General features: G+C 39.0%; 1 protein-coding gene across 1 annotated transcript in view; it reads left to right on the plus strand.

Moving 5' to 3' along the window:
* The window catches only part of WDR53 (WD repeat domain 53), an 11055-nt gene extending 624 nt beyond the window's left edge, over window positions 1-10431 (plus strand). Inside the window, exons 2-3 of the mRNA XM_007465868.1 lie at window positions 4566-5061; window positions 9651-10431. Of these exons, the coding sequence (XP_007465930.1) occupies window positions 4582-5061; window positions 9651-10247 (1077 nt within the window). The 5' untranslated portion in view covers window positions 4566-4581 and the 3' untranslated portion in view covers window positions 10248-10431. The remainder of the gene's footprint in view (window positions 1-4565; window positions 5062-9650) is intronic.
* Window positions 10432-16080: the final 5649 nt, after the last annotated feature.

Raw genomic sequence — 16080 nt, forward strand, 5'->3', positions numbered from 1 at the left:
GAAAGAGTTTCAGCATTTAATTAGTCATATTGCGTTTTCCTAGGTGGCGAGAACGTTTTCTGACAGCCTTTAAAGAATGCTTGGTACGAGAAAATAATACCTATCACGTGAGCCAGGCAACCTACTGAGGCCCTTTACAGGGGTGTTTATATAACTCTCGAAACAACTATGAGATAATTATTATAATAATAGGTTTCACAGATTCCTTTAGTAGTCAGTTCCACTGTCTTGCCTTTATGTAGTAAGGAATCTTTCCAAAAGCTCCCTTGTATAGTCCATTTCTTGTTCTCCAGTAAAAACAAAAGAACAGCACCTACCATCTCTACTCTCTGATGGGTGGTGTGTGGTTATTACTTGCCAGTCCCTTCTTCCCAGATGTTTTTTTCTCCAAGCTTAGTAACCCAGATTCTTTTCATTCTTACTAGTGCCAGTGCCACAGCCCTTCAGCCACTTCGGTTGCTATCTAGCTTCTCCACATCGAGACCAACTTTGGAAAACGCAAACATGTCAAGAAAAGTTGACCTATACGTATTACAGTGATAGTGACTATCACATTATTTAGATCTCAGGCTACGGAGTTTTATTTATTATTCATTTTTCAGCTTTCAGCCATCAAAGGAAGACGGTCCAAGTTTTGTCTGGAAAGGCACTGAAGTTTCTTTTACAGCTTCAAGGATAAGTAGAGTCAGTCCACCCAAGAAGGGGACAAAGAACAGACAGAATGAACAGCTTTAAAGGCACAGACACTTGAAAAGGACAAATGGATACATGGAGGTATGACAGGAGTAAGTGTTTAGAGTAGAGAGCATTCAGTTTTTAAAGACATTGCCCTCTATCCTGTCTGCCATAGTGTGAGGTAGAGCCTTTAAAGGGTCTGATGAAATAATTCTGGCACATCTTGTCCACTCAGTGAGGTGACTTTTTGTGGCAAAGTACCCCCCAAGTGGCCCAAGTAGGATTTCAAAGTAGGAAAAGATTTCCTTTTTCACTACCTCCTTTTCTTTCTTGCCTGCTTATCACCCTCCTGACCATGTCCCCTCACCCATGTTCAGTACCCTTTTTCTGCCCTCTCACTGTTTAGAACTTCCATCTTTGCACTGCACCCTTTATAAAAATGTTCTCATAGTACCCCACCTTCCTCGCCCCCTCTCACTCCATGATCTCATTAGGTGTTAGAAGGAAGGAACCCATTATCTAATTAAACGAATTCACACTGGGATATGATTAATTGCTGTGCTTGACCCTTTAGTCATCTACCTAGGAGAAAAGCGAGTTGACTTAATACCGGAGTGTGGGGATAGTGGCACTTGGCTATTTCCAGGTAGGGTTTCCAGTCCCAGTAAAAGAAAAACAAGAAACAGTGGCTTGCCAACTCATTTCTGAAAGATTATTTTGATTTAACCCATATGTAGTTAATTTTTCCCACTACGTCGTACCACAGCAGTCTGATTGTTTAACACTTTTTGATGGTGATCTTCGAATGTGTTTCAAATAATAACAAATAATTTTAATATTGTAGACTAAGTAAACAGGTGATCTGGGGGGCTCTCGTTGAATCCCTGATCAATACTCTGCATGATAAAATTAAAAGCCTCAGAATGTATGGATTTCTGGGGCTTTCTCAACTCTTTTTCCTAACATTCCCCATAATAGGTCTCTATTTTAATTTTTCTGACTAGCTAGGTGATCGGTAAATATCATCCATGTGGTGTAGAGATTAGAAGTTTAATTTGCTCTTTACTCTGGTGCATAGTTAAGGTAGAGCTGACCTTGGACTTGTGAGAGTAATAGTCCAAGAGTTACTACTGCTTCCATTATGGAAAAATTTACAGGAACTGTGTTGTTGTCTATAATAGTCTCTTTAAGTACAAAATTCATTTATTGCCTAACTTCTCACACTTTGGGGTGGAGTTTAACCAAATATATCTTTAAAATTGAGTTAATCTTTTCTGGAAAAGAGTTATATTAGGAAGAAAACCTGCTAAAACTTTTGTCTGCTAGTCAGCATTTACTTAGGTCCCTTGTGAGTAGATCTGTGATGGAGAAATAGAAGTACTAGAAACCCTGCCTCATTCTTGTCTTAGCAAAAACCTAATATATCCCAACAGGGATCCAAAACCTATGTGGACACAAAATCCTAAAGCTGTAGGGGGCAGACTTCTGGACTTTAAAGTTAATTCATTGTAGAAAAATTAAAACTCTGACTTAGGAAATAAGTGGTCAATACCCTAAAGATTCATGACAGAGTTAAATAAAACTATTTGTAACTTTTCAGTGATTAATTCAAATTTCATATTTTAAGGTAGGATATTGTATTTAACATATAAGTCAATAGTCACCACAAATGACAGTTCCTAAGCCTAAATAGTATTAATACCTTTCATTTTAAATTGTGTTAAGTGTCCTTTTTCCTTGGTTTATCTGGAACATTTGGCAAAAGTCTTTGTTATGGTAGGAAATTATTTAACTACTTTTTCAGTACTTGTTGGCAAAAATCAAACCACGAGAGTTCCCTGTCTTTATCTCCCTTTGAGTCATTTCCTCCAAACCTCTCCTTTAAAACTTGTTTCAGTCTCTATTTAATTAGTTTCCTCTGTTTACTAATTGAGTGCTTCTGCTGAAATTTAAAAATGTATCTTTTTGTCTTTTTTCCATTTTATCTATATGAAAATTGCTATATCTGATTTTGTGATCTTGTTTCTGTTACTTCGATTACTATTAGATTGGTGATTTTTTGCAGTCTAGTTAGTGATTTTGTTTGTGTGTGTGGCTAAAAGTGGAGGAAATAACCTTTGTGTTGGGAATAGAAATTTTAGGCAGATCACCAGATTATTTTAAAATTATTTTCAAAACAATTTTAGGAAATTTATCTCTGTACAATTGAACTAAATTCAGGTATTGTATCTGAAAATAGTAAAGCAACTATGGCAGTTTCTTACTAGATAAATTCTCCCTTGTCTTGTGGAATGAAAAATTAAATTTATCTAGATAGATTTGTTTGCTTTCTTTTGACCACTTAGAGTTGTATAAATTGCCCCTATTTCCTTTTTTGCTTTGCACAGGAGGTAGTTATGACAGGGGGTAGTATTATGTGGCAGCTACAATTATAGATACAGGCTGCCTAGCGTATCAGGAAACTAAATTTTGCACATAAGTACTACTGTTATATAAGTTCAAGTAGGTGATAATGTGATTTAAAATATATGAATATATTTAGAAGCAGTAATGAATTATTAGCAGCTTTCTAATAATCGTTTTCTGCACTTTCAGAGAATACTAACAAGTTAAACCTGTTGTCAAGTAGAACTGTTAGAAAAAGGTCTTCATTGTTTAGAAGTTTAGGATCCCTTTATATTAGATCCCAAGTACAAATCCTAAGAGCCAGGTGACTTCGGGAAAATTATTTAACATTTCTGAGACTCAGTTTTATTACCTGTAAAATGGAATAATATTTACCAATCAGAAGTGTTGTTTTGAGAATAAAATTAAATAATGTACTGAATTAGTCTCCGATGGTTAAGACCCAAGGGTTTTAATTTTTAACCAGTTCCCCTGATGATTATTGGTGTAGTACAGGTTCTCAAATTCTAGCATACATCAGAATCACCTGGAGGGCTTGTTAAACCACATTGCTGGGGGCTTCTCTGGTGGCGCAGTGGTTGAGAGTTCGCCTGCCAATGCAGGGGACACGGACGGGTTTGTACCCTGGTCCGGGAAGATCCCACATGCCGCGGAGCAGAGGCCGCAGCAGTGAGGGGCCCGTGTACCGCAAAAACAACAACAACAACAAAGAACACATTGCTGGGTGCCAACCCCAGAGTTTCTGTTTCAGTGGGTCTAGAGTGGGGTCCAACAATTTATATTTCTAACAAGTTCCTAGGTGATGCTAATGCTCCTGGAGACTATACTTTGAGGACCATTTGTGTAGTGTATGTGATGCCACTTTGACTAGCCTAATAAAAGTAAGAAAAGTGACAGTGGTAATATTTGTTGAGCCCTCATTACGTACCAGGCACTGTTATATGTGCTTGACATTTATTATGTCATTTAATCTGATCTGATCCTGTGAAATGGATATTATTACCCCCATTTTACCGAGAATGAAAGTGAATTATAGAGAGATTCAGTAATGTGCCCAAAGTTGCCCAGCTGATAGGTAATAGAGCTATTCAAACCCAGAGAGTCTAGTTCCAGGGCTCATTCTCTATAAACATTATTCAGATAAAGGATATAACCTGATGATTGTGCAGCCCTTTCTTAAAAAGGATTTTTCTTAATTTAAAAGAAATATATTTATCGTTTATTCTTATGTGAGCCTCACATCAAAGGCTGGAGGACCAGGCTTACCTGTGCCCCTGATTGCAAGGAAAGCCCATGTAGGCATGTGCCAGCCAGGTGCACCACAGTCTTGTGTTCAACTAGGCTTGATCTTCAAATGTCTTTTTTTATTGATTGAGTTTTTTAGATGTCTTTTAATATTTAAATGAAATACTGCTTATTGAATTTGTCTCTCATGAAGTTCTTATATAAAACACGAGATTATAATTTTTCCCCCTTCTTCACAGAGTCATCTGAGCCATTATGGCAGTCAAGTGGACTGGTGGACATTTTTCTCCTGTTCTCTGCCTGAATGCAAGTCAAGAAGGGCTAGTGGCTTCTGGAGCAGAAGGTGGAGATCTCATGGTTTGGGGTGAAGATGGGACTCCATTAGGACACACACGCTTCCAAGGGGCAGACGATGTTACCAGTGTCTTATTTGCTCCCTCCTGCCCCACCAAGCTCTATGCCTCACATGGAGAAACCATTAGCATACTGGATGTCAGGTCTCTCAAAGGATCCTTGGACGATTTTCATGCGAATGAAGAAGAAATCAACTGTGTTTCACTGAATGAAACTGAAAACCTTCTGGCTTCTGCTGATGACTCCGGAACAATCAAAATCCTAGACTTGGAAAATAAGAAAGTTAGCAGATCACTGAAGAGACATTCCAATATCTGTTCTTCCGTAGCTTTTCGGCCTCAAAGACCTCAGAGCCTGGTGTCATGTGGACTGGATATGCAGGTGATGTCTTGCAGAGAATACTTGGGTAATTTCTAGATGGGATTTGGTAACAGAATCAAATTATTAATTGGGCTAAATATATCTTTCCATTTTCTATTCTCTACTAGCATGTCTTATGTATTTATGAACCATAAGCTTTACTTCTACTGCATGTTTAATGCTAACTTGACAAAGTCTAGTAGATTTTATTCACAGAGTAATTATTAATCTTTTACTCTTCCTTTCTCTATGCTTTAAGACATTCCTAAAACATGAGAATTCAAATATTTGATTCTAAACATCTGTTTAAACAAAGTCATGCTAAAGTCAGAGTTTATCACCCACTCTCTACAAAGTCTGTTGTTTAAAAAAAAAAAAGTTGTAGGGCCTGGATATATTACTGTTTTTACTCTAAAAATCACTGGAGTGAGAATAGTCATGGCTTCTCTTTGGTGAGCATTTACTACTTCCCACTGCTTTATTGTTTAGGGGCTGCCCCAGCACTGTTCTAGGCATTTAATCTACATTCCCAACTATATATTAGTATCTTCTAAGACTTGTGGCCACTTCTTGGCCAGTGGTCTTTACCATTCCCACCTCTACCCTCCACACCTCCTTATAATTTAGAAATAATGAGGCTAATTTTAGTTGTTGTCGCTATGACTGCCAGCCCCTCCCCCCAAACTACTGGCATTTAGTAGGAAGAATTGGTAGTTGTCCTGCAGTGCTGGGGCAGCCCCTAAACAATAAAGAATTGTCCAACCAAAAATTTGTAGTGCCTCTGTTGAGAATCATTTTATACGTACAAAGCATAGTGACCCCATAGCCTCTAAACTCCTTTTCTACTCCTAGGTCTTGTCCAAAACTTTTATAAACCTCCTACATTTTCTATCCTAGTGGAGATAATCTGCTTACTTGGTTGGGCAGAAAGACCTACACAACCAGTCAGATATCTGTTTTAAGTAGGCAGATTGTACAGTGTCTCTTTGACTAGTCATTCTTTCATCCTTAAGCTATACCAGTTTTCAATCACTGGTTCATTAATTAACTACTAGGCATGGCAATAAACAATTAGGTGTGCAGCAGTCACAGATTAGATAAGAAGCAGGCACCCAGAATTTACCATTTTACCTCCAGTTCTAGATGAGAATGTTTAGTGGCAGGCAGCTGCTAGAGAACAGTATAGGAAATAAATGTTTTGTGAGAAGAAGGCTTAGGTAATTGCTTTTTTTTTCCTTTTTTTTTGGTAATTGCATTTTGATTTGACTTTCAAGAATTGCTAAAAATACATTGTAGATTAACTTCTGCATTGGCTTATGATGTAACAACAGTGGCTAAGATAATACAGCCACGCTTTTAAAAAATTACTTCTTTAACTGACGTTGAAACTATAATTTCTTCCAATTTATCAGTATTTCTTAAAACTTGGTTATCTGGTATTTTTCTAAACCTTAAGAATAGCTAGTCTATGGGGGAGTCCAAGAATGTAGGCATAATAGTGGAAGGGAGTTCTTATCAGATTAATGATGAGTTATTTCTCTCTGAACAAGTGTGTTTTATCTCAAGGCAGGAATTGAATTATTGCCACATATAATAGATATGTTCAACACACCTTTGTTATTATACAAATTATAAAAATTATACCCTTTGATTTAGATAGGTTTAAATAGGCTTCCTTGGTGGTACAGTGGTTAAGAATCTGCCTGCCAATGCAGGGGACATGGGTTTGAGCCCTGGTCCAGGAAGATCCCACATGCCGTGGAACAACTAAGCGCATGTGCCACAACTGCTGAGCCTGCGCTCTAGAGCCCAAGAGCCATGACTACTGAGCCCACGTGCCTAGACCCTGTGCTCTGCAAGCAGAGAAGCCACTGCAATTAGAAGCCCGCGCACCGCAACAAAGAGCAGCCCCTGCTCACTGCAACTAGAGAAAGCCCATGTGCAGCAACAAAGACCCAATGCAGCTGTAAATAAATAAATAAAATTTTAAAAATAAATAAAAAATAAAATTAAATAGGCAATGCTTACTCAAAAAGGCAGGGACCTTAAGAATGAAGTATGATTTATTAAGACACTTGAGACTGCTTAATCTTTTATTAAATAGGCCCAAAATAATATTCATAATATATGTATACAGTATAAAAAATAACATTAAACAAATACATGTGTACCACCACTCAAATATAGATTTTTCTTATAAGGACCTTTGAAAATTTGAGGCCATCATGAATTTCTGTAGCATACACAATGGTTTTCTTTCTCTCTCATTTCCACATTTGAAAATAAATGGTTCAAAGGTTTGTTCTTTCTGGAGTTTGAAAGATCTGTAGTACAGAACTTAAGGACTGGGACAGTAGAGGAGCCGTTTTTTTTCCCCTCCTTGAAAATGAATCTTTTATGTGGAAAGAAATGTTTCTGTAGGAGAAATTTTTGAGCAGGGTCACTTTGATATGCTTGCATTCACTTCTGAACATTTGCCAGTTGTCCACTTTCTTTCCCTTTGACGTTTTATTGGACCTTAAGCCCTGAACTCTTGTATACTTTTCCTTCAAATCAATTTTCTTTAATATTCTTTTCCTTTAATACCTTACCTCTCTTGCTTAGGGTGATACTGCTTGATCAGGTGGTTGAGAAATTGTGAGATACCTTGGACTCTTGGGCAGTTAGGAAGAGTAAAGAAGTACAAAGGGAATGTCCAGGCAGGAACAATCTGGGAATCTTCAACACTTGGAAATGACTGCTGGGTTGGTAGAATTTGAAATGGCTATTAACACGTTTAGATGATTTAAGTAAATACAAAAATGTTTAAGCTGCTGAAAACACTTTGGGTGTAGTTCATGTTTGGATGTCTTAGGGCAGAAAATATAATCCAGGCATTATGGGGCTATGTGAAAAAGAACTTGGGGATGCCTGCCATACAGTTAAGCTAGTACATTTTGGAATGTCCATTTTCCTTGTGTTCAGGTTTTTTATGGAGATTGTTGCCATGTCAAGTTTTTTTTTTTTTTTTTTTTTGGCTGCGTTGGGGCTTCGTTGCTGCACACGGGCTTTCCCTAGTTGCAGTGAGTAGGGGCTACTGTTGGTTGCAGTGCGCAGGCTTCTCACTGCGGTGGCTTCTCTTGTTGCGGAGCACGGGCTCTAGGCGCGCGGGCTACAGTAGTCGTGGCGCGCAGACTCTAGAGTGCAGGCTCAGTAGTTGTGGTGCACGGGCTTAGTTGTTCGCGGCATGTGGGATCTTCCCGGAACAGGGATCAAACCCGCGTCCCCTGCATTGGCAGGTGGATTCTTAACCACTGTGCCACTAGGGAATTCCCTCAAGTTTTATTACTCATTCATTTTTGTTATATTTTCTGATTTTTAAAATTTTACTTTATTTCAATTTATTAGTATTTTGGCTTCACCCATATGTATAACAATTGCTGGCCTCTTGGTATAATGTTATAAATCCAATCCAAAGAGATTTTCAGTGTTTTCCCTAGTATAAGCAGAATATAAGTGTTACTAGATGTTGCTTCTTTTGAAAGTAGGCCGAGTTAAAGGAAGTTACCTTGAATAGAAAACCAAATCCTTAATATAATCAACAGTAGTAATCTTGTCAGTTCAGATCTGTGCTTTTGACTAAAGAAGGTCGTGCTTATCCTAGTGTCCATTTTAAATTTGTGAGTCATAATTCAGGGATAGTACTAGGGGGTAAAATACAGCTGTCTATTCTCTCTGAAAGTATGAAGAATATTTTCTTTTTCAAATTGGTTGCTACGGGAATAAAATTGCTAGATAATAGAGTAAAATCAGTTCACAGAGTTTATTGTTTTGTTTTAAACAGTTTTTAGTTAGCATTTAATTTAAATTCGCTTAGTAGGTCCAAGATCATGGTAGGGAACAAGAACAAAAAGCTAAGTATACCAGGATGTCAAATTAGTCAACAGACTTGTTTAGAATTTCTGCTCTTTTCTCCAGGTACTATGCTAGGCATTAGCAAAGATGAATTAAATCTCAAGAAACTGAAAAGCTAGTAGTATATGTCAATTAATAGAACAGGAGTTAAATATGGGAAAGAGAGAAGGGGGCTGGAATAGTTAGGAAAGCCTTCCTGGAGGGACACAATTTGAGCTATGCCCCTAGGATGAGTAATTTGGGTAATGTGAAAGGAAAGGAAAAGCATTCCAGATAAAAATGATTTCAGTGGTATTCTAGTTTAGTTTATTTAGTTGATAGGTATTTTTACTTTAACAAGCATAGACGAAAATTAATAAATTTCATAATCTTCAATTTTACCTGCAGAGATCAGGGTAGAATGACTCAAAGAAACTGGCATCTGCTTAAGAATTTGGATTACACTTTAATGGGTTTGTTAATTGAAAGTTACTCAGGATCTTGTTTTCTAAATTCTATCTTCCTTACTGCCCATTGGCATTCTAGTTTTGGCACCAGGGTTGCATCCCACTGGCATGTCGTGGTGCCATCTGAATTTTTTTTTTTTTAATATTGCTGGAAATGTATCCTACTAATCATTCTCAGACTACTTTGATGATTTTGTTAGAAGTGGAATAAGCATGTTAGTTAAACAAACTGACTAGAACCATAACTATGTAACTTCCTCTTATTTAAAGGTGATGCTGTGGAACCTTCAGAAAGCCCGGCCACTCTGGATTACAAATTTGCAGGAGGATGAAACAGAAGAAATGGAAGACCCACAATCACCTGGTCAGCTTTTAAACCCTGCCCTAGCCCACTCTGTGTCTGTGGCATCATGTGGCAATATTTTTAGTTGTGGTGCAGAAGATGGTAAGATTCGAATCTTTAGGGTGATGGGAGTCAAGTGTGAACAGGAACTGGGATTTAAGGGCCACACCTTAGGGGTATCCCATGTCTGCTTTCTGCCAGAATCTTATTTGCTGCTTACTGGAGGGAATGATGGAAAGATAATGTTGTGGGATATAGGCAGTGAAGTTGAGAAAAAACAGAAGAGTCCTATAAAACATACCCATAAGAAGAAAACCAAAAGGGCAGCTTATACCAAGCAGAGTGGAAACACTCATGCTTCAGTAGCAGGTGAAGACGAACGTGGCAAAATTTTACCAAAGTTAAGTATTGAACATGGAGAAAAAGTGAACTGGCTCTTGAGTACAAAAATAAAGGGATACCAGAATATATTGGTAGCTGATCAAACTAATTGTATATCTGTATATCCTTTAAAAGAATTTTAAATCCAATAAAACACTTGAAAAACTGCAGAACTTTTTATGGGTTAAAAAAAATCCTGCTTCTTTGTTTGAACCATTTGTCATATGTGGAAATAATACCATTCCATCATATAAATTTTAAAACATTTGAGCAAAAGATAATTGGGTAACATTTCTTATAGTAAATGACATATTAAAATTTGGAGAATGAGAACTAATATTCACTGAGTACTGATTGTGTACCAGCCATTTTACGTGTTTCCTTTCTTATTCCAAATCAGTGAAGTGGGTTACTTTGTTCATTTTTTGCCACAGGAATCAAGACTCAGAGATGTTAAGTAACTTGAAGATCCAAGAAAATTGCAGGCACGATTACTTACCTGCAAAGCATCTTCATTGTCTTGTCAAGCCTCCTGCCATAGGGAAGCCCACATCCTGATACAAATATGGTCACCACATTAGTTATAACATTAGTAATTTCTGATCCTAGGATGTCATGAGGAACTTTACCAAGTTGAAAGAGGAAACCTGTTCTTGCTTGTTCTGTGTAAAGCCCAGAAGGCTTGGCTGACAATCACCTTTTGCCATTTCTAAGAAAAGTGTTCCAGGTCAAATCAGTTTAGGATATTACGAAGCAATCCAGGCTGTGATGCTGATGGGACCAAGAATAAGCTGAAGTTATGAATAAGCAGAAACTCTGACTAAGCAGAAGATGTAAGGTAGATAGAAGAGGTAGAGAAGAGAAGCCAAGACTGTGTAGAGAGTAAGTTTTCTTTTCATCATGCTCTGGATTGCTGATTTCTCTGCATGTTCTTTCAGCTTCTGCTTAAATTGCCTACTCTTATATTCAGAGGTTTAAAGAGAGATTCTAATTGTTGGTTACCATTATCCTTGTTTGTGTAGAACTCTTTGATAAGCTCAATTTTAGTCAGAATGTTTGCTGCAGATGACAGAAACCAACTTCAAATTGACTTAAGGGAATAAAAAGGAATTTATTGGCTCATGTAACTGAGAAGTCCAAGGATAATCAGGCTTGTACTGCTGAGGTAGCTAAGCTGAAAGGATGTGAGTCTTATAGGTGGCTCACCTGTGAAAAGTCTTTCCTAGGGATGGAATGAGAGAATCCTCACAGTAATGTTGAGCCTGGAACCAGCCATGCCTGAAACAAGTTATTTCTGGAGCCTTTTTTTTTTTTAACTTGTGACTAAAAGGGTCCTGACCAATTAAGTGGGTGGTCAGTAAATATTGTTTAGTGATCTCACTTAAAATTTAAAGCAAGGAGAATACCATCTTGGCCCTAAAAAATTCATTGACAAGGACCTTGGCCTGCGTATTGACAGAAACAAGTTTCTAATCCCAGCAATGGGCAAAGTTCTTGGCCATTCTGGGCCTTGATTTCCATTCCTGAAAGCGAAGGGTTGAATTAGACATCCCCTAAGGTCATTTCCATGCCACTGTTTTATGAAATGAAAACATCATCATAATACTGTGTTTATCCAGTGATTCTAATATTTATGAAAATGTCAGTAAAGACTAATTATCATGGGCAATCACTGGAGATTTAGAGGAATCTTTTGAAAAATTACCCAAGTACAGCATCATTTTAGCTCTTGAGCCTGAATAATGTTATGGGAACAGGGTAAGAAGTATTTAAACCAGGACTGATTTTTTTTTTTATTGAAGTATAGTTGATTTTCAGTGTTGTGCCAGTCTCTGCTGTACAGCAAAGTGACTCAGTTATACACATACATCCATTCTTTTTTTATATTCTTTTCCATTATGGTTTATCACAGGATACTGAGTATAGTTTCCTGTGCTACACAGTAGGACCTTATTGTTTATCCATGCTAAATGTAATAGTTTGCAACCCTAAACTCCCAGTCCATCCTCTCCCTCCCCCTAACCAGGATTGAAACATTAGTTTTAAACTTCTTTTTGTTGCTAATAACAGATACCCACTCAGACTGCCTAAGCAAAAAGGGAAATTTACTATGGGGAGTGGAGGAGCAGAGTTCTCTCAACCCAGAACAGAAATGTCGCTTGGCTCTACGTTTCTAACCAGGGAAGCCATCAAGAACCAAAGCAGCTGCCCTTTCTGTCTCTCTGAGTTCCTGTGGTCACTTGTCTCTGCTTCTTTCTGCATAGTGGCTTTCACCTGACAAAAGATGGCCTTCCAGAGCTACATCAGCAACCCTTTTCAATTCCAAAAACTGAGTAGTGTCTAAGTTCCAAGGCCCTGAAGAGAATCTGATTGGTCTAACTTCGTCAAGTGCCTAGCTCTGATCCAGTCAGCTCTGATCAGGGGGGTGTTGTCATTTAGTATCAACATTGCCAACGGGGCCCCCATAGGTGGGGAGGTAGTTCTCAGGGAAGGGGAGTATGGGCTGAACTAATAGTCCCTGAAGATCTACAACCAACAATTGAGATTTTGGCAGATTTACAGAGTGAAAATTATATGCAAAATGAACCCTTCTTGGGTCAGCCATTTTACTACAGTTTGACTTTCAATTTTCAAACAATAGGATACACCCAGATTACTTTAGTTAATGAGAGTTTGAAGAATGGTAAAGTAAGCAAAATAAAGTGCCTCAGCCTGGGCTTACAGAGAATCAGGGTACCATTTTGGTTTTGGGGATTTTGGGGGTTTTTTTTGTTTGTTTTTTACCATACCATGCAGCATGTAGGATCTTAGTTCCCTGACCAGGGACTGAACCTGCACCTCCTGCAGTGGAAGCACAGAGTCTTCACCAGTGGACTGCCAGGGAAGTCCCAGGATACTATTTTGAATATTCTCAGCTTGATTAGTCAGCTGGCCCCTCAGATAACTGATTAAGAACTTAAGTGGCCTTGCTTTAGAAGTGGGCATCCAATGTCCCCAATCTATAGAAGGCTGAAAATGTGCCCCAAAGATATCAGGTTCTAATCCCTGGAACCTGTAAATGTTACTTTATTTGGTAAAAGGATCTTTGTAGATATGTTACAAATAGTAAAGGATTATGTTAAAGGAACATAATTGTATACTTACCTTTATACTTTATTAGAGTGTAAGATGCTTGGGGGCAAGGATCTGCCTTTTTGAGTTTCAGAGCTTGTGGTTTGGCCTGACCTGAACCACCCAGCTCACACAAAAAATCATTAAATATTAAATGAATCAAGGGAGGTCCAGAAGGTGAAAATGTTAAGAGATGTGGATAGAATAAAATAACAATAAAGGTCAACCTGAAGGGAGCTAGTAGCAGGGTTGCCTGGCAACCAGATTGAACCCTTTGTTATGCTTCAGGTTATTTTTAACACCAGCTATCAGGGCTACACATGGCTCTCCCAACCAGTGCTCAATTCACAAACACCCAGACATGCTCATCATTTCACATTTGATGTTCTCTCCAAATTACAATCAGTTTGTGGTCCAGGATAGACAATCCTGAGGCTGATGCAGTGCCCACCCAGTTGCTTCTCCCTTCCAAGAGCAGAAATACCTTCAGGATTAATCAATCACCCTCTGGCAGAATTATGTATAATCCTGATGCCTTAACCTATGAATAGCTCTCCCATGACCTCAGTTTTCCTATTTACAAGCAAAGAATTAATGAAAAACAGTACTATACTGCACATGTGCTGTGTGTGTGTGTTTGGTTTTCTGAACTATTTGAAAGTGAGATACCATGACACTTGACCTCAAAATACATCAGCATGCATCTCCTAAAAAGGATACTTTTATATATAACCATAGTACTGATCTCATACCCAAGAAACTTAGCAATAATTCACATTCTTGCCCTTAGCCAGACAACTGTGACTAATATCATCCTTACTGCACTAAAGTCTGGTGGTGAGAGAGGGTGGCAGCCAGAACTGCAGAAGATGGGTCCCTCAGCCATGGGCAGGGCTTATGGAAATGAGAGGAAACAAGAAGGACCTTGTGGATTAGTCTGGGGTCCGAACAGAGGTAGGTGTCCCTTGTAGCCAACCCTCTTTCCGTGGCACATCCCCAGTGGGGAACACTGCCCCTTACTCTGGGCTGAGGTTCATTTTAGAGACTAAGTTGTCAGGCAAAAGGGACATTGTTGAAGAGTGATGACATGAGCCTCAACTGGAGTGAATAAAATACCCTATCACCACCACCACCTGGGCCATACTCCAACTAGAGGAACAGGATTTAATCTAGGCCCAGTAGGGGACATGGGAGAAATTCAGAACAACTCTCATATACCTGGAGAGAGCCCCTGCTATACCCTCGTATCCTTGGTGGAGGAAAGGACTGGGCTGGGGTTTAATAGAGCCTCCATCAGGTCTTCTCTATAGCCATAAAAAACGCTTGAGGAGAGTGACCCAAAGCTCGCTTGAGCATGATTTTCCTATAATCATTCTAGGAAATGAATGAAGAAGCATCCAGAGCATGCAGTGATCAAGGATCAATAAAAACAATTCTTATAGGGACTTCCCTGGTGGCACAGTGGTTAAGAATCTGCCTGCCAATTCAGGGCACACAGGTTCAATCCCTCGTACGGGAAGATCCCACATGCTGCAGAGCAATTAAGTCCATGCGCCACAACTACTGAGCCTGCACTCTAGAGCCCAAGAGCCACAACTACTGAGCCCATGCACAACTACTGAGCCCACGTGCTGCAACTACTGAAGCCCATGTTCTCTGGGGTATGTGTGCCGCAACTACTGAGCCCACATGCCACAACTACTGAAGCCCACGCCCCGCAACAAGAGAAGCCACCGCAATGAGAAGCCCGCGCAATGCAACAAAGAGTAGCCCCCGCTTGCCACAACTAGAGAGCCCCCGTGCAGCAACAAAGACCCAACATACCCAAAAGGCAAAAACCAAAAAAACCCCAATTCTTACTGACTTATAAATGTTGACACAACAGGTCACAAATAGGTAGCAACCTGAAAATTGAATGCATTTTTCTGTTATGAACAAGACGGTTAAACATGTTACAAACCGATGTGTGGCTAGATAAATGCAAATGTTAATATTTTATTAAAAATTAAGATATAAAAGACTCAACTAAAAGACTGTTGATTCTAATCAATAAAATCAGTAAACTTGAAGTGTATAAAATGAATACACAGAAATGAGTTGCTTTTCTGTACACCAACAGTGAAACATCTGAAAAAGGAATAAAACTATCCCATTCACAATAGGATCAAAACAATAAAATGGGGCTTCCCTGGTGGCGCAGTGGTTGAGAGTCCGCCTGCCTATGCAGGGGACACCGGTTCGTGCCCCGGTCCGGGAAGATCCCACATGCCGCGGAGTAGCTGGGCCGTGAGCCATGGCCGCTGGGCCTGCATGTCCGGAGCCTGTGCTCCACAATGGAAGAGGTCACAACAGTGAGAGGCCCGCGTACCACAATAAATAAATAAATAAATAAAATAAAATACCTAAGAATCAATACACCAAAAAAGTGAAAGATCTGTAAAATGAAAACTACAAGACCTTGCTTAAATCAAAGAAGACAAACAAATGGAAGGACACATGTGCGCGTGGAATGGAAGAGTTAATATTGTTAAAATGAACATGCTACACACAGCCATCTGTAGATTCAATGTAATCCCTATCAAAATTCCAATGGCATTTTTCAAACAGAAAAAAAATAATCCTAAGATGCATATGGCACCACAAAAAAACCCAAATAGCTAAGGCAATCCTGAGAAAGAAAAACAAAGCCACCACACATCCTGACTTGACACTACACTACAAAGCTATAGTAATTAAACGAGTATGGTACTGGCATAAAAATGGACACACAGACCAATGGAAGAAAATAGTGCAGAATTAAACTCCCACATATATGGTCAGCTATTAATTGATAAGTGAGCCAGGAACATCAGGTTGGGAAAGGAT

Source organism: Lipotes vexillifer, unplaced genomic scaffold, assembly GCF_000442215.2.
Source record: "Lipotes vexillifer unplaced genomic scaffold, Lipotes_vexillifer_v1.1 scaffold853, whole genome shotgun sequence".
Taxonomy (NCBI): Eukaryota; Metazoa; Chordata; class Mammalia; order Artiodactyla; family Lipotidae; genus Lipotes; species Lipotes vexillifer.